We start from the raw sequence: 18246 nt of genomic DNA, 5'->3' as shown, positions 1-18246 counted from the left end.
ATTCTGTTAAATAATAAGAGAATTCGCCCCAACTGTGACGCGTCATGTTGATTCAGTTCTTTCGCGTTATCCCAGAAATAGCCTTGCAAGTGTGGGTGAGAGAAAGCAGCTCTATATATATGTATATATGTAACATTATGTGTATTAATGTTGTTATAAATACGTCTGACTACATGGATGTATTGTATGCACGGATATATAGACACAAGTCTAGCGTTAATGACAGGGTCTGGCGTCATTATAGACGGCGTCTATAACTCCTGTTTGTGTGGGACAGACCAAAGAACATATCTGAATCACTAGCAGACGTGTTTAGAGGAAATCGCTCGTTATTCGGATGTTAAGGAGGTTACGTGTGCCTTTCTTGCTACTGACTCCTGCTTATCATCTTCCTGTTGTGATTGAACTGTGGTTACATCACTTTCTAAAACATTTTCTGTCTTATAAGTGAAAGTTGGAAACGTATAACTCACACTTTTAAACATAAGAGTAGGAGTTCTGGTTACTTCTCATAAATAGCAAATGAATTCAATGCAATAGGAAAGATGTGGAGCAGTAGCCATGAGACGGTGTTTATCTAAGATGGTGCAGTAGAGTGCATGCTGTACCATGCAGTAGATCCCTACAGTGGATGCAAGTAGCAGTAATGTGCAAATAACAATCTGCAAGGAAAAAAACGATCATTGCAGTAAAAGCAAGTTATAGTAAAAACTAATGCTCCATCTTATCTGTCAGCAAACAAAAATATTCTGTGCTTTTAGGCGCTGGAGCGGTCCGAGAGTGAGGAGGTCACCATCATCACCCAGCTAGTAAAGAAGATTCTCATCATCATCTCACGCCCTGCAAGGCTACTGGAATGTTTGGTAAAAAAAAAACACAAGATTCAGTGTATTCTAGAAGAAATCTCAGGGGTGGATCATTTTTGTTATTTTCATGATAATGTTTTGCATTGGCAGGAGTTCGACCCTGAAGGCTTCTATCACCTGCTGGAGGCAGCAGAGGGTCATGCTAAAGTTGGCCAAGGCATCAAAACAGACATTCCTCGTTACATCATCAATCAGCTGGGTCTAAACCGAATTCCCTTAGATGGTAAAAGACGAAATTTATATAAGATATAGTTTATATTGAATTGTTCAGTAAAAAAAACAGATTGAAAACCCACTTATTGTTTGTTCTTTTTGTAGAAGTAAATCAGTTTGAGGAAAACTATGACTCTGGGCCGTCCCTTAACGTGGAAACGGAGGAATCTGATGTAAGTTTTGTTCAGTTTTCCTGCACAGATTAAATATAATCAAACATTTGAACCTTAAATAAACAGAATATCTCATGGTGGTGTTTATCCCTGCAGCCGAATAAGTCAGTGCTCACCCCACCTCGAAGGAAACCACTGGAGAGTGACTTTGAAACCATAAAGCTGATCAGTAACGGAGCATACGGGTAAGATGAATAAACGACTCGAGTTCTACCGATCACACTTCATTCAACAGTTGAACAAAACTGCTTTTAAAGCCAGCAGCAAATCAGTAGTGGACATTGAGGAAATGACAGCAGATCATTATATCCTCATATTAGTGAATATACGGACTGCACCCCTGATCTTCTACTATAAAAATTAGAATTAAGTATACACCTGTCAGGATTATACCTGTGTGGGGTCACTGCTTCTGCTGCCAAAGCTGTAGACGCCGCCCACGCACGTCATTAGTTTAATAGGCACTGTGCCGTTCTTCTCTTACAGAGCTGTGTACCTGGTGAGGCACAAAGAAACTCGCCAGCGATTTGCCATGAAAAAGATCAACCGGCAGAACCTGATCCTGAGGAACCAGATCCAGCAGGTGTTTGTCGAGCGGGACATCCTGACGTTTGCAGAGAACCCTTTTGTCGTCAGTATGTTCTGCTCATTCGAGACCCGTAGGCACCTCTGCATGGTCATGGAGTATGTGGAAGGTAAAGTTCTAGCAGAATTTCTCTGTGCTGTGGGTTTTTTTCCGCACTGTCAAAAATAACCTTTTTTTTTAATTTTCAACAAATTTGCAGGCCAGAAGTTTTACTCTGAACCAAATTGGAGTTACGTAATTCTCCTTCTGTGATTAACAGGCGGTGACTGTGCGAATCTGCTCAAGAACATGGGCCCGCTGCCAGTCGACATGACCCGACTGTACTTCGCCGAGACCGTGCTAGCTTTGGAATACCTTCACAGCTACGGCATCGTACACAGAGACCTGAAACCTGACAAGTATGAAAAATATTAGATGTTCAGTAGAATATTATACATTAGTATATTGACATTAATACAGCTGGGTTTATTTATTTATTTATTTTGACTCTACGTGTGCAGCCTTCTGATCACATCAATGGGACACATCAAGCTGACCGATTTCGGTCTCTCCAAGATCGGTCTGATGAACATGACGACAAATCTGTACGAAGGCCATATCGAGAAAGACACCAGAGAGTTCATCGACAAACAGGTAATGGTGTTTATACAGTGTTGTGTGGAAGATCCTTCTTCTCTCATTTACAGTCCTACAGCCTCAATTCCATATTGAAATTCAGTCATTTTAAAACAGTTCTAATAAAATTCAGATCTTTTGACTGAATCTTCTGAACCCTGGTGGATCTGTATTGTGGTCATACGGGTGTCAGGATGTTGATTATTCTGCCGTAGGTCCTTGGCACGCCCGAGTACATTGCGCCGGAGGTTATTCTACGACAGGGTTATGGAAAGCCTGTAGACTGGTGGGCCATGGGAATCATACTTTACGAGTTTCTGCTGGGCTGTGTGCCGTTTTTTGGCGATACACCAGAAGAACTTTTCGGGCAAGTTGTCAGTGGTAAGTCCAGATGATGAATATAAAAGCTCTTAATGTTGGTGTGTTTTTAGATTTTGCCAAATGCCTGACTTACGTATGTGCTTTATTAGATGTCATCATCTGGCCAGATGGGGACGATGCTTTGCCGGTGGATGCTCAGGACTTGATAACACGTTTACTGAGACAAAGTCCGATTGAGAGACTCGGGACGGGTAATTTAACAGTTTAATGACTGGAAACACTGATACTACTTTTCTTTATATTTTCAGTCTGGTTTATAAAAAGCTGCAAAAGCTCATTTATACACTGGTTAAACATCAAGCAAGTCACTTTACAGTACAAGATCTGGTACATTTATAACATTTTAAAGACTCTCTTCTCCAGTTAGACTTAAACTGAGCAGTTGAGGGTTAAGGGTCTTGCTCAAGGGTTTGATGGTGCTGGGATTTGAACTCTCTTCTGTTCTAATGTCTCATGGAGTCATTAGTGACCTTTTAAGACTGAGGAAAAGTCATCCTCTATAAATGCAGTGTATTACTACTGAACTGTTTCTGTGTGTTTTGAACACATGTACAGGTGGAGCATCAGAGGTGAAACAGCACACATTCTTCACCACTCTGGATTGGAACAGCCTGCTTCGCCAAAAAGCCGAGTTTATTCCTCAGTTAGAAGGAGACGATGACACTAGTTACTTTGATAGTAAGTGTTATGATCCTTTTGTAGATCGGATCTGTAACATGCGCTCGCTTACCCTACAGTGTTACTATTATTTTTTAGCTTTTTGTCTGCCCGTGTCCGTTCATCTTTCATTAATATAGTTCATTTGCAGTTTTTTTTTTTTTTTTTTGCATAAGCAAGTCTCATTTGTTTATCTATTTGTTTGTATTTGTCCCCCACCCCCCCCCCCACCCCACACACACACACACACACACACACAATAAATCCAGCTCGGTCCGATCGCTATGATCATTTGGTTTCTGACGAAGACGATGAAACAAACGATGATGAGTCTTCCCTCGAAATCCGGCGTTTTTCCTCCTGGTCGAATCGTTTCAGCAAGGTCAGCATTATCGAACTGAAAGTGTCATAAATATTTCACCTTTACTTCAAAATGCACCTCACGCTTTTCCTGCTTGCTTTTTTTTTTTTTTTTTAGGTATACAGCAGCACAGAATATCTGGCCACACCGTCCAATCTGAGTTTCTCATCTGACCGAAGTCACAGTGAAGAGCACGAGGAACGTTCGGATGGACGAGAGAGCCACTCGCCCGGAGAGATGCTCAGACAGAGCAGCACAGGAGCTCCGGAGAACAGGAGGCTCTCAGGGCAGAGACCATGGTCCGTTAGAACACTTTCCTTCCTACAGCGTTTCTAAAAAGCTGCGATCTTTGCGAAATGTTTTGTAGTTAAGTGTGTTAATAATGTTTCTTAACTTAGCGATTTCTTTATTATTGACACATTTAAACAATTCTGAAAACTTATCATGACTTCCTTGTGCACTGGGGCATGTGATCTCCTCTTAGAGCTTTATCAGCATGGGAGAGATAATGTACAACAAAACGAGGTGAAATCAGGCAATGGCTAGAACATTCCAACCTAAAGATTGTCCATCTACACTATTAGGCATATAATCGAGAAGTTTAATAGAACCTGGGCTGTAATAAACCTACCTGTAAGACTTCAGCTTTGAGTGGATTCCCACTTTAATCTGAAACCCTTCCTTCTGTACTTGAATCTTGTGCTTAAACTAATGAACCTGTTTCTGTATTCATTTCATAGTTGTTTTTAAAAAGCGTAACATGTATCATTGTGTTACAGCCTGAGACCGAGAGCCTCGTCAAGCTCCTCCCAGCCGGACAGGTGTGTAAGCCCCCTGGTGGCGAGCAGCACACACAGCCTGGAAGCCATGCCCCGTGTTGCTCTCTCGACGGATGATGAAGGTCAGGACTTCCTAACAAATAGCTCAATTGTCATTAGGTTTATTTCTGCAATTTATTTATACTGAATAATGCATTATAAATGTTCATCAGAAGTCACTTCAGATTTTTATGATTACGATCCTTTTAAGTGTTTTATCCAAATTAGAGATGTAACATTTTTATTCCTTCTCGCTTCGCAGCTGAGGTGGTTGTATCTAACCTGAGAAGAATCCGGCTGCGTAGCAACAGTACAGGAACAAAGCACTCGTCTCCAAGGGAACACGGCAGCCCGCAATGTTTTGGCAACCAGCTCGAAACCCCTGACAGACAGCATTTCTCTCCAGGGGGCAAAGTGCCAAAATCTGCCTCTGTGTCTACCTTGTCCCTTATCATTACTCCAGGTGAGAAGCTCTGTGTGTCTCAGACTGAATATAACCGAATCCAATTAAAGTAAGCATGTTTTTCTTTTTTACTACAACCCAAGCTTATCTTTTTCTCTATTCAGATGACATGAGTGGTGGTCTCCAACCCAGCCCCATCTCCCCACGTTCCATTTCTTCCAACCCTTCATCCCGAGATTCCTCACCAAATCGAGACTTGTCCCTGAGCATCAGCTGCTTGCGACCTCCCATCTTTATCCACAGCTCGGGCAAGAAGTACGGCTTCACCCTGCAGACCATCCGCGTCTACATCGGATCTAGTGACGTATACACCATCCATCACATGGTCTCGGTGAGCGGCTCGTACAAACTGGAGCTTCAACAAAATGCTATTCTGCTATTATAAGTGACTGCTGTTAATGCTGATTTTTTTTTTGTTGATAGAGTGTGGAGGAAGGTAGTCCAGCTCACGAGGCTGGTCTGAGAGCAGGAGATCTGATCACTCATGTGAATGGAGAGTCAGTGCAGGGGCTGGTGCACACTGAGATGATTGAGCTGCTGCTTAAGGTGATGCATAGGCCATAAACAGAAACAGTTACAGTACAGTTACAGATTTAGTTTGAGGTGTTATATGAGATTGTTATTTTCACGGACGTGTTAGACGTGTTATATATCCCAGCTCACCCTGCTCCCAGTGATCATCACCTCACAATTAATATTTGAACCACCAAGAAAACAGAAGCTGCATTGACACGCGGACAAAAAGCGATTCTCACATTCCTGTGTTTAACCCGTGCTCAGCAATTCACCATTGTTTTGCAGAGCGGTAACAAGGTGGCTTTGCAGACCATCGCCCTGGAGGACACAACCATTAAAATCGGTCCGGCGCGGAAAACGAGCTACAAGGGCAAGATGGCACGTCGCAGCAAGAGGAGCAGAAGGAAGGACAACCAGGACCGGTGTGAAGGCTTGCATGGTTTTTTAATTAGGAAAAGTAAAACGTTTAGCTAAACAAAAAAGACGGAAGAAGAAAAATTCGATTTTATGAAATCCATCAGTCTCTGAAGCTGATTTAAACAAGCGTCTGGCAAAGGTGTCAGAAAGAACCAGCAGCTGCTCAGAGGACACACACATTGTTTTAAAGGCATTGTGGGTGAATTAAAGGAAAAATGAATAATTCATAGCATATGTATAGATACGATATAAAAGTCTAATGCAGCCGTGGTGTCTGTCGTTCTCAGACGGCGAAGCGTCCTGAAGAAGCTGTCTAAACAGAGCACTGTAATGCACAGCAGTCGCAGCTTCTCATCTGGCCTCCATCACTCGGTTTCCTCCAGCGAGAGCTTGCCGGGGTCTCCCACACACAGCCTGTCCCCCGGACCTTCCACACCGTGCCGTAGCCCAGTTCCAGACCACGCCACTGGTACACACATATACTTCAAATGATGTCTTTACCCACGTAGCTTTTCAGTGAACAGATTACGATCAATATTCTTTAATTTCATTTCTGTTTTTGAAGATTTTTTCGATGCACTTCAATGTTCATGTATGTTTAAGATTTAAATAACCCTAAGAAAGACAGATTTTGTGGGTCTGATCATTGCATGTTGTCATTTTTAGATATAAACCTCCCCCAAAGTGGATCTCCATGCTCCAGCTCACCAAGTTCTCCAGCTGTCCAAATGCGACCCAGCTCACTACATGGCCTGGGGTCCAAACTGGGCGCTCAGCGCTACGCTAAAGTCGGCCGACGCAAGTCAACCAGCAGCATCCCTCCATCACCGTTAGCCTGCACCTCCTCCCCCCAGGCCCTGTCTCCTCAGCACTCGCCTTCTCCCTTACCCAGCATTACGAAGACCCTTCATTCCTTCCATGGTAAAACACTGTCCCCGCCTACTATCGTCCGTCATGGGGTTCGACCGCGCAGCACCGAGATTCCCGTCTCACCCCTGCTCAAGAGAGTCCAGTCGGCTGAAAAGCTCTCCGGTGTCTTCCATGGAGAAAAAAAGGCCCACGGTCCACGACGGCACACTTTAGAGGTCCCTCACTGTGAGTTGGACATGGGTGGGGACGCAGAGGTGGAGTCTCAGTATGGCTCGGACCACGGCAGGCTCGGGGCTTTCTCTGCCGGACAGATTGTCGTGATGCGAAAGCTCAATCTGTCCGAACGCCGCGACTCCTTCAAAAAGCAGGAAGCCGTGCAGGAAGTGAGTTTCGACGAGCCGGACGAAAGAACCGTACAGACTCCTGCAGCATCGAGCACGCCGTCCTGATGCTTGGCCCAAGCGCAAAGCTGAGTGGGTGGTGCCAGACTCGCAGCCCAGGGAGGAGTGTGTGGTCAGGAGGGTTCCTCTGGTCCCTCAGATCGCTGTTCAGGGCTCAGAAAGCGAAGAGCTGGAGGACTGGCAGCCATGTTCTGATGAGGAGGAGAAAAACACAAGTGGGAGTTTGGACTCGCACCCAGAAGACAAGGGAACACCAGAGAGCTCGTGTTCCACCGGCGTTCCATCAGACGGATCATCGGTGGAGTCTAAAAGCAAAGGTCACGGTACCGATACGGAAGAAACCTCAAGTCCAAGGAAGGCGAAACTCCGAGGCAAATGACTCGCCCAACGTCAAAGTCACTTTTCATACTCCGGTTGAAGTTCTGCACACCTCCTGCACTCTCGGCGCTCCTGACGAACGCGTCCGTGTCCGAGCGATTGGGTTGGAATGCCACTCAGTGTCTTTAAAATTCAATTTAAAAATGAAGTAAGCTAGATTTTTACAGGGGGAATATTTCTAATTTTTTAACGCGTGATAGAATTGTGACGATGGTGAAAAACTAAACCTGACTGTAACCAGCAGGGGATTTTTCCCAACCATCGAACGGAGACGAGAATTTTATGAAAATGTATTTTCAGATTGCAGAATGTTTGTGTGTCGAGCGTAGCTACCGTGGCGAATAACCACGAAGACGTGATGAGGTACGAGAACAAGAGCGGTGTCTTGTTTTAAAGCGAGGGCTATAACGTGCTGTAACGTGCTTTTTAGTTGGTCATGGTTTTCAACTTGTCAGTATTTTTGGCGTATCGAACTCCTTTGGTTCAGTTCTCACAGCTTCATACACAAATCTGAGTTCGGTTTGGGTTTTGTTCTTTTAGTGTTAGTTTGTGTGATCACTGCAGCGTCTAACCTCACTTTGGATACGTAGGCTATGGGAATTTCAGCTCAGGGCTTCTGGCTGGAGAAATTTCACAGGTGTGGATTTGAGGTCCATTTTTTTTTTTCTCTTTGTGTACATTTTGCTTGATATTGTGGCGCCTCAGAGAAACACGACCCCTGAGTAGTAGTGGAGACTGTTTTTAACTTTGTGACCTGGTTTTATGTTCATGAATCTGATTTTCTACTGTATAGCTCGTTTTTTTTTTTTTTTTGGGAAACTATGCTAACTGGAAAACTGCGGCGCGTTTCCACAGGCAAACTTGAATGGGTTTTCTCTCATTTCAGCTGCACTTCCAGGAGGAACCTCCAACCTTTTTTTTTTTTCTCCCCAAAACGAAAAAAGAAGAGCTTTCAACAAGCTTTAAAGCTTTGATGCGAATTAATTTCGCTCTTATTTACGACGTCACGTCAAATCGGTTCACAGGACGTCTTTTTTTCCCCTAAACGGACTGTTTGCTTGTTACGCATGTGATTTTTAACGTGGTTTCGAATCCACATTGTTTTTCATGTATGTTTTCCGTCGCTCGTTTATCTAACTACCTATTGTATAGGGAGAATGTTTACATTATTTTCCATTGACCGGAGGGTTTTTTTCCGTTATTTTAATCAAACTAATGTGTCTTAACTCGAGCCCTTAGCAGTGGAATTTCCTAAACATATAAAATGCAAAAAAAACAAAACAAAAGGCTTCCACTTAACTCTGATCTGTTGAACAATCTCATCTCCCCAAATCTCTTTTAAGATGTAGGTTTTCCCCCGAAAAAAATATACAAGGTACCGAATGACTTCATTTTTTCCTGTAAAGTCCCACAGTGATTACCGTTAATGATTTCAGCTGCTTATGGATGGAGGAGGTCTTTTATTTTAATAAAGAAAAAAGAAACCCTCCTGTTGATTGGAGCGTCTTGAAGTGCGTAACTGCATCCTTGCTACTCTCTTGGTGCTACTTGAACCTGTAACGCATTCCATGTTTGACGGTAAATTGATGTCGGGTTTATTTTCGAGACCCTGAAATAACTGCATGCTGCATGTACTTTATCGTGAGCACACAACAAACGCTCGCATGGTGTTCGGTGCAATACGTGTCTCCTGATGCATCCAAGCCTGGGATTTTTCTTTCCTTTTTTAACGTAAATTTGGCGGTGATTCAGTCAAAAGTCTTTTGTTGGATTAATAATTATAATGAACACTTACTCTATATTGTGATTTGGAAAATGATTTGTTCTTTCCTGACTAGTGGTGTAGCACCTGAACCTCCTTAATTAACCCCGAGCTCGGTTGCTTCTGCTTTCTGTTGATTGTGTCCACATCTGCTCCAGAAGAACTGGAAGTCCGGGTTTGTATATTTATATGCAATAGTGATGTTCTTCTTCCTTCATTTTTTCACATCCGCGAGGATCGTAGTGTTTATTTGTTGTTTTTTTGGGTCTGTGCTGACTGTAAAAATACTTTTATATCTATTTTTTGTAATGTTGTTATACTTGTTGGCCAGCCCAGTCGATGCTTTGTATTAAATCATGTGTTGGACTCACTGGTGGTTTTCTTCGTTCTTGCGCAGGTTCACACCGAGTACCGGTCGTGTTGATTTCAATTTATAAAGTTTAGTATTTTAGTGATTTGTTGGATCTCGTTCTTAGAAATAAAATGTGATCTTTTCAGTAAGCAGATCCCCAACACGTCTACACACACACCAACTTTAACTACAGTTCCAGTAATGACATCATGACACAATGAGCAGCTTTCTCTCTCATCTTCTAGTCAATTGTTTGTTCTTCTGTCACGTGAATCACATAATTAATGTTACAATGTCGAGACCTAAAAAATTAATAACAATTGTGTAGCGTTTTTGGAGGAGACGAAAGAACGACTCGGACCAGGAGACTCAGGATGAACGAGTCAATAAACTACGCAGATTTTGCAATGTTTTGCTCATAGAAAATGAACAGATGGTTCATGATGACCCTCAGTAGCTACCATCACAACACCTCTGAACACGTGCACAATGGAAGGTTGAAGATTATGCAGAGCAGGTCTGTAAATGTTCTATTGCACATCCTCAAGCTGCCTGTATGTAAGTAATAACCCATCTGGAGGTGTTTCAGGATGCTTGTGCACCATGTGGAGGTGAAGAACATCCCGAGGATTTACACACCTCGCTGTGGATTTACCATGGTCACTTCAGCATTGAGAAGTTCATGCCGTCTTTCTGGTTGGAGAGAGAAAGCGATTGAGTGGATCGATATAACACTTTTTATATATATACGGCTCATCACATCTACAATTCTGGTGTTCCATCTCACCCAGAGAGAAAGTAGTGCCAGAAGATTACATTTGCATGAGTGTAGGAAATAATTGTAGATAACATTTTTTTTTTTTTTTTTGTATGGATCCCAGATCTTCTATCTTTCGGGGGGGAGATACTGATCAATTTCCCAACTTTTCACAGAAGAGTCACTTTAATAAAAGCTAATATTTAACATGAACCTTGGGCCGTTGTTGGTTTTGGACGAGTCTGAACGTGTACTTTGAAACGGCTCACAATCAAATGCTCGCTGCACCTCTGGGACTGAGATCTGCTGTAGGATCTTCAGCATGGGGAACAATTCCTGCAGTCCGTCTCCTGAAATGATTGATGGCATCTACATGGTTGGTCAGGCTGGTGGAATCATTCCTGACATTACCCTTGATAAGGTGGTGTCTAATTACCTCTCTCTGAACTCCAGCTTCGCCCTCAACCACCAGTACAGTTCCATCCAGGGGCGTCTTTCGAAGGAGCAGCTTGCTGTCCTGGATAACAACCTGACCTCCATTTTCAGCAAGAAGACCAAGGTGTCTTATGGAGGTGTTGGAGTTGTGGCTCTGGCTATGTCTTTTCTCTTGGATACTCTTGTTGCTGGTGTTCTTGGACAAACCGAGACCGAGTTGATGGATCCGTACAGGAGGATCTTCGGCCCTGATAACTCTTCGGAGGTCTCCAGGATCACCAGGGATTATCTGAGACGTGTTCCTTGGATGGTGAATAACTCTGACCTGATGGCAGAGATAACTGATGTCTACGACCAGAAGCTGAAGCTCGCATTAATAAAACTGTACGAGAGCATGGCTGTGGAGAAGCGTATCAGCACCGCTGCACTGAAGCTCTGGATCAACGGAGCAGCTGTTCACCTGCACATGAGGATCCACGGGATCCGGTTGTTCTCGGTTCCCAGAGGATCCGCCGAATCTCTCCGCCTCTCCTACAGAACCGGACTGGGGCGACTTGTACAGATGTACGCCTCGTATTTACGCCAGAATGTGAAGGAGCGAGCTCCGACTCAGGAACCTCCAATAAAGGCTGGGTTTTTAATCACGGAACCGAACAGAAAGGTCCGGCACCGTGTGGCCCACATATCCTGCCAGTCACAGGGCATCATAAGTGCGATTTTGTCCCGGATTCTGGCAGCCCAGAATATTAGAGCAACCGAAACCTTTTTCGAGGTAGCAGGTAGAAACATAGACAAGCTGATCCGACAGGAGGAACATTTTGAACTGCCGAGTAGAAATACAAGTTCTTCTACATAAATCCAATGGAGATCAGACTCTACCAAACTTCTGGATTCTATCCTCTTTATCCCTTCTTCCTCTTCTTTTTCCTCTTCGTCGTCACTCTTCTTCCATTCCTTCTTCATTATCAACTGCCTATTTTTTTCTTTCTGTACCACTTCTTTCTTCTCGTTCTCTTCATCATGATCTTCTTCCATGTCTTTTTGTTCTTTTTCTTTCTCCTCCCTTTGCCGTCTCGTTCAGCTACCTCTTTTTCTCATCCGTTTAATCTTCCCGTTTCGTTTTCTCTCTTCGTCCATGTCAGTCATTCTTCGTCTTCTTCTTAATCATCTGTCTCTTCCTCATCCTCACATCCTTCTACAGTATATCCTTTTCTAAATCCTCCTGTTCTTCCCACTCTTCATCCTCTTCCCCGTATTATTATTACTACAAACATTTTTCACTTGTCAAATAAAATCACATGATCATTTGGTGCCATTGAATTTATTTGATTTACGAATAAATGCCTTTTATCTTCAAATCGACAGCATTGTTTTGCCTCCGTGTGTCTGCGCTTGATCTTTTCTCGCAATGATGGAAAAATATCATGCATTTCCATGACCTGAATTCACAAGGTGCATCTTACAGACCTTCTATTCTGCACTCACACACTTTCTGGTGTGTATTAATAAATAAGACTCAACCCTGGGCAGTGAAATGACAGTGTGGAGGAATTTCTAAGCAAAAAAGCAGTAGTATGAAATTTTCTCTTCATTTGAACTACGAGACCCAAAACCTGTTCCAGCTCCATGAAGATCTGCTCTCCATGGGTTGGAGTGGAAGATGTTCATCTGGCACTGCTTGACTGGTCCCACCATCTCTTAGGGGTAAGAGAAAGGTCTCCATTCAGGCTCCTCTCTGTTCTGGCACCCAGGTGTTGGAATGAACTTCCCCTAGATGTCTTCAAATGATGGCCAAATGAAGTTTCATGAAACACAAACTATTCGACAGGCCGACAGATGTTGTGATGTATTCTGTGATGTTTATTTACTTATTTTATGATCATTATTATTGTATTTTTTTTTTATTTCTCCTATGAAATAAATGCTGTAAATGTAAATCTCCTGCTATACAGTTAGAAACCCGTTTGAACTCCTTTGGGATGAATGTGAACGTTTACTCCACCCCCAGACCTCTTCACCACCTCACCTACATCCACCCATGTGGATTAATAAATCTGCACAAAAATCTAGTGGAACATCTGCCCAGAAGAGTGGAGCTCAAGAGCATATGGAGGCACAATTTCCAAAAAGAAATGGTCAGAGTTTCACAAACTTTTACACATACCCCTATTTTTAGGTATTAAAAGTCCATTTTAATCAAATAAAAGTTACAATGCTTTAATTCTGTACAAACCGAACACCAGGTAAACAATAAGTCAACAACGCATAATTCAATTCCACTTCCATTTCAAGGTCGATGTGAATTTCTTTTAAATCTTTTTCAAAAAATTTTAATTAAATAAAAACAAAATACAGATCATAAAGTGATATTTCCTCCGTGTCATTACTATAAATAAACGTATTTTAATAAAACACCTTTAGCGTAATCGTATGCGTCGTGGCTCCGCGCTAAGCAGCTAACTGATCGGAGCTCCGGTGGTGACCAGATTGTAATAAGCTCCGTTTAAGGCCATGAGCTGATCGTGTGTGCCCTTCTCGATCAGGATCCCTCGTGACATCACCGCTATGATGTTGGAGTTCTGGATGGTGGAGAGACGGTGGGCGATGACGATGCAGGTGCGACCCTCCCTCGCTTTATCCAAAGCCTCCTGTACCGTCTGATTTGTGCAGGAAACATAAAGTGGGTTTGTTTAAACAAGTGCATAAGTACGTTAATAAAAAGCTCATTGTTTTCTTGCTCTTTTTTTCACCTTCTCACTCTCTGTGTCCAGGGCCGATGTGGCCTCATCCAGCAGGAGGATTTTGGGGTCTCGGACGATGGCCCTGGCGATGGCGATGCGCTGCTTCTGACCACGTGACAGCTGGGAGCCTTGGGAGCCCACGTTAGTGTCATATTTCTGTTCCAAAGAAAGAAAAATGCTTATCATCATCAATATGTGATGTTTAACACTAGAACCTGCGTAAATGTTTAGTAATATTGAAGGCTTTCAGGAAAATGATTACTTCAGGAAGTGACATGACAAAGTCATGGAGCTGGGCCTTCTTAGCTGCAGAAATGACTTCATCCATGCTGAGCTCCCTCTGGTTATCTCCGTAGCGAATGTTCTCTGCGATGCTGCAGTCAAACAGAATCGGCTCTTGGGAGACGATGCCGATCTTCGAGCGCAGGAACGGAACGTTGATATAAGTGGAGTCGTGTCCATCGATTAGCTGGAAAGCAATAAAAACACAGATTCCTCAAACAAAATGGAAACTTGAAAAGGTTTTAAGACTAGTTTTGTAACACGCCAGTAGATGGCAGCACAAGGCTGCACGCAAAGTCACAGGGAGCACCGAACTTCATAAGTCAGTGTGCTAAAAGATATCGCCCTGTGTACATCGGGAGCTGGTGCTATTGAGACCACATGTGATTTTGGCTCCTGCAGACTTTCACCCTCTTCCTGAAGATACAGATCACTGTTTTTTTTTTTACACCATTAGTGAGATCCGGTGCGGATTGCAGAAGGTGCTTGACACGCTTCAAAAAGAAGACTTCCAGGACATGAAGAACTTTCTTGTAAACAGAGCTAGACTTGTAGTTAATCAATGTGTTTGTTGTATATGAATTTATTCTCACCACTCGTCCTAAATCCGGGTCGTAAAACCTCTCGAGCAGCTGGACGCTTGTGCTCTTGCCACAGCCACTGCTGCCCACAAAAGCCAGAGTCTGACCAGGTTTCACGCTCACAGTAAGGCCATTCAATACCTGGATATCCGGCCGGGTCGGGTATGTGAACTTACAATCTATAAACTCAATCTCTCCTCTGAAATCAGACTACATTCAGACAAATTAGAACATCGTTACTGAACATAAAATTCTGTTTTCTTTTTATGATTTTCCGTAAGTTTCCAAAAAGTATTTACCCATTTGTCGCCTTTGTCGCTGTAGACGCTGATTTTAGGGACACGGTCAAGCAGCTGGAAGAAGCGAGCTGCAGAAATCTTCGCCTTGGCGTAGTCAGGTGTGTATGAGGAGGCTCGACCCAGAGCTGTTCCACTGGTCACGATAGCAGAGATGACCCTGGCAAAAAAGAAAGGAGTCTCCACTTTTACTACTTTATTGTCTTATGTGTATTATGGAGGTTTTATTAATATTATTATTATTATTGGAACTATTATTGTTATTATTACCTAAAAACAATACTAAAGTGAAGGTCCTCGTGATGCACCAAGTAGCCTCCAAAACGATAAGATGCTGAGTTCGCCATGAAGACGACACACTGGGAAAATCCGTAGCATGCGCCGTAAACGTTAGCTTTCTTCAGTGCAGCCTGGTACGGTGCCTCGAGCTGAGCTTCGTACATCTCCACAAATCTGCTCTCTTTCCCCAAACCAGCGATGGTACGGATGTTGTTCAGCGCCTCACCTGAAATCTACAGAAAGATGGAGAGCAACTGAATCAGTCATTCAGTGAATATTTTTTTATATATTAATTGTAGGTTATTAAAACCTTAAGAAATTATGATGATTTGATGATGAAACAAACATGTGCTAATTAGTTTCCTTTATTTACAAAATATACTTCACTTTAACTTTAAACTTAACCCTAAACCATAACCCTGAACACTAAACCATAACCCTGAACCGTAAACCATAAACCTGAACCCTAAACCACAACCCTAAACCATAACCCTGGACCCTGAACCCTGAACCATAACCCTGAACCATAATTTTAAACGCAATCAATTCAGCGTGCATTTCTGTTTTTTTCCATTTTTATAAAAAATGTAAATACATAAATAAATAACTAAATTAAAAAAAACCCTAAATTTAAACCTTCTGCAAAAAATACATTTATCCACGACGTCCTTTCTTAGATATAAAATAAATAAATAAACTCCAGATAAAAATATTTTTAATCAGTAAACTTTTGTTTTATTTCTGCGCCAAGTCTCAAATCAAACACCAAATCCGCCATGTTTTACACAATTTACCCTCTGGGTGGCGTTTTGTGGGTTTTTCCCTCATAATGGCGACACAAACTTAAATTACTGTCTTTATTGATCGTACAGATAAAAACAATTCATCATTCAAATCTGTAAAATGTCTATAATTTTATATATATAAGCTTCCTGACTTGACTTGAAGAGGTGCAGTTTCTCCGGTATCACCTCATTAACTGTCCGTGTGGAAACATAGCAAAGGCTCTTAATGATGTCCACACGTCTCTGCACTGATATAGCCTTTATATTTAATCACTGTACATATGCTTACATACATATCACATGCTGTAAATATGATACATGTTTAACACCTCCAAGCTGCCAGTTTTGGGCACCTGAGCAAGCACTTAACTCACTACTGCTCATTTAGTAAATGAGATCATTAAGAGTCGCTGGGAGAAACACTTCCAACAGGAAGTGGCTATATCTCGCTATCTTTGTCTCTCTATTTTCTATCTAATTGTCTCTGTGTCTCTTTTAGTAAATGTCTCTGTCTCACTGTATATGTCTCTCTTGCTGTCTCTATTTGTTTCTCACTCTTTCTAAAGCTGTGTCTGTGTCTCTTTGTCTTTGTCTCTGTCTTTCCTGCTTATTTACATGTCTAACAAAGTTTTGAGTTTTGAAAGTAATGCCATTAGTGATCTATGATGAAAGACTTTCCTGGTTGGATTCTTACCTCTAGTTTCATATTGAACATTATAAGAAGTTTTTAAAAACAGAACAATAAAAGGTCATTAAAATTGGTTGCTGGTAAATCATGGTATATCAGTGGTGCAGGTGTTGGAGATGTGGTTCTTGTACCTGAGTCCCTTCTCATAGACTTCGAGTAACTGAGAGAATGAACAGGAAGGAGAAGTTTTGACCCTCTACTGTCATGATCTAAGAGAAAACAGTGGTCTCTTAACTATAGAAAAACCAAGAGTCCAATAAGCAAAGCCTTGTTTGTCACCCCTCTGGTAGTGTAGTGGTTTAGTGACGCAGCCTCTGCTATCTGACTCACCCGGTTCAATTCCTACCCCTTAGCTATCCTTTAAATTGTTTCAAAAGTTTTATAAAAGAACCAAAAAAGGTCCTAAAAATCAGGTTCTTGCAGGAGATCCTGTGGCTCAATTGGAAGAGCTTTGCCTCTGGGTTGAGAGGTTGCTGGTTCAAACCCCAGCCAGGACTCAAAGTTAAGAGTGTGGAAGGTTTCAGTGACCGTAGTGATGAAGGTGTCAGAAATGGCTGCATGGAAGGTCAAATGTGGACGGTTTCAGAGGGCGTATCCTGAACCAGGGGGGCAATATTCAGGCATCTGCCCCCCTGGCATCTGAGAAGTTGAAAACAGGAGGTTATGAAGCAAAAACATCAAAAAAAGTTTCAACATAGGCTCCAGACAAAAATTTTTTACTTTTACCCCTTCTCTCCTCCTAAATGCAAAACTCTTTTGCCTTTTTGCAGCTGTAACCCAGCAGGTCTTCACAGCCTTTGTTCACAGTCACCCACTCCATTGCTCACCACACACTAATTTCCACACAACTTACCCAGTGTGGGGACAAGCCAGATTTGAACCAGCAACCTCTGAGCTCAGAGGCAAGGCTTTTACCACAAAGCCATCAAGTCCCACAACTCACCTTCTTTTTTTGGGGGGTTTATCCTTCGTTTCATGCTTTAAAGCAAGAAATTCAGACCAGAAAGAAACACAGAAAGCAGGATTCAAACCCTGAACCCCACCAACAGCAAAATACCAGCCTTAACCCACTGAACCATCAGGAAGGACAAGCTGGGAAGCTTGTTTAGAGCAGGTCTATCTTTCTTTTTAACCCATCAAAACAAGAATATGAAGATGTAGGAATCAGGAATTTAACCTACCTCATGACTAGCAGACAGAAAGCCAGGTTTGAACCCTGACCACCAACATTAGCAAAGTACCAGCCTTAACCCACTAAGCCATCAGGAAAAAACAGGATGGGAAGCTTGATTAGAGCAGGTCTATCTTTCTTTTCAACCCATTAAAAACAAAAATTTATTGCTAAAGAAAGATGTAGGGAGTGAACCCTGATCGTGACTGGCAGGCAGAAAGCAGGATTCGAACCCTGAACCCCACCAAAAGCACGACACCTGATTTAACCCACTGGACCATCAGAGAAGACAGGACAGGAAGTTTGTTTAGAGCAGGTCTATCTACATTTAAACCATCAACACAAGAATATAAAGCTAAAGAAAGATTCAGGAAACAGGAACATAACCAACATCACAACTAG

At 42.5% G+C, this 18246-nt stretch overlaps 2 protein-coding genes across 5 annotated transcripts in view; one reads left to right on the top strand and one right to left on the bottom strand.

Moving 5' to 3' along the window:
* mast3b (microtubule associated serine/threonine kinase 3b) overlaps positions 1-9847 on the top strand; it is a 23442-nt gene extending 13595 nt beyond the window's left edge. The window contains 20 exon segments of the mRNA XM_046858025.1: positions 762-863; positions 957-1089; positions 1185-1252; positions 1349-1437; positions 1739-1947; positions 2098-2236; positions 2339-2471; positions 2669-2834; positions 2924-3025; positions 3390-3512; positions 3761-3873; positions 3970-4151; positions 4632-4753; positions 4933-5133; positions 5238-5464; positions 5557-5679; positions 5935-6071; positions 6354-6535; positions 6733-7381; positions 7383-9847. Of these exon segments, the coding sequence (XP_046713981.1) occupies positions 762-863; positions 957-1089; positions 1185-1252; positions 1349-1437; positions 1739-1947; positions 2098-2236; positions 2339-2471; positions 2669-2834; positions 2924-3025; positions 3390-3512; positions 3761-3873; positions 3970-4151; positions 4632-4753; positions 4933-5133; positions 5238-5464; positions 5557-5679; positions 5935-6071; positions 6354-6535; positions 6733-7381; positions 7383-7716 (3534 nt within the window). The 3' untranslated portion in view covers positions 7717-9847.
* Positions 9174-18246, bottom strand: part of abcb11b (ATP-binding cassette, sub-family B (MDR/TAP), member 11b) — a 22257-nt gene continuing 13184 nt past the window's right edge. For all 4 annotated transcript variants that reach the window (XM_046858027.1, XM_046858031.1, XM_046858026.1 and 1 more), the window contains 6 exons: positions 15192-15433; positions 14925-15081; positions 14638-14835; positions 14025-14231; positions 13772-13918; positions 9174-13678 (listed from right to left, as the gene is read on the bottom strand). In XM_046858027.1, the coding sequence (XP_046713983.1) occupies positions 13478-13678; positions 13772-13918; positions 14025-14231; positions 14638-14835; positions 14925-15081; positions 15192-15433 (1152 nt within the window). In that variant the 3' untranslated portion in view covers positions 9174-13477. The remainder of the gene's footprint in view (positions 13679-13771; positions 13919-14024; positions 14232-14637; positions 14836-14924; positions 15082-15191; positions 15434-18246) is intronic.

This window comes from Silurus meridionalis, chromosome 9 (assembly GCF_014805685.1).
Source record: "Silurus meridionalis isolate SWU-2019-XX chromosome 9, ASM1480568v1, whole genome shotgun sequence".
NCBI lineage: Eukaryota > Metazoa > Chordata > Actinopteri > Siluriformes > Siluridae > Silurus > Silurus meridionalis.
This window is presented reverse-complemented; position numbering and strand designations above follow the sequence as displayed.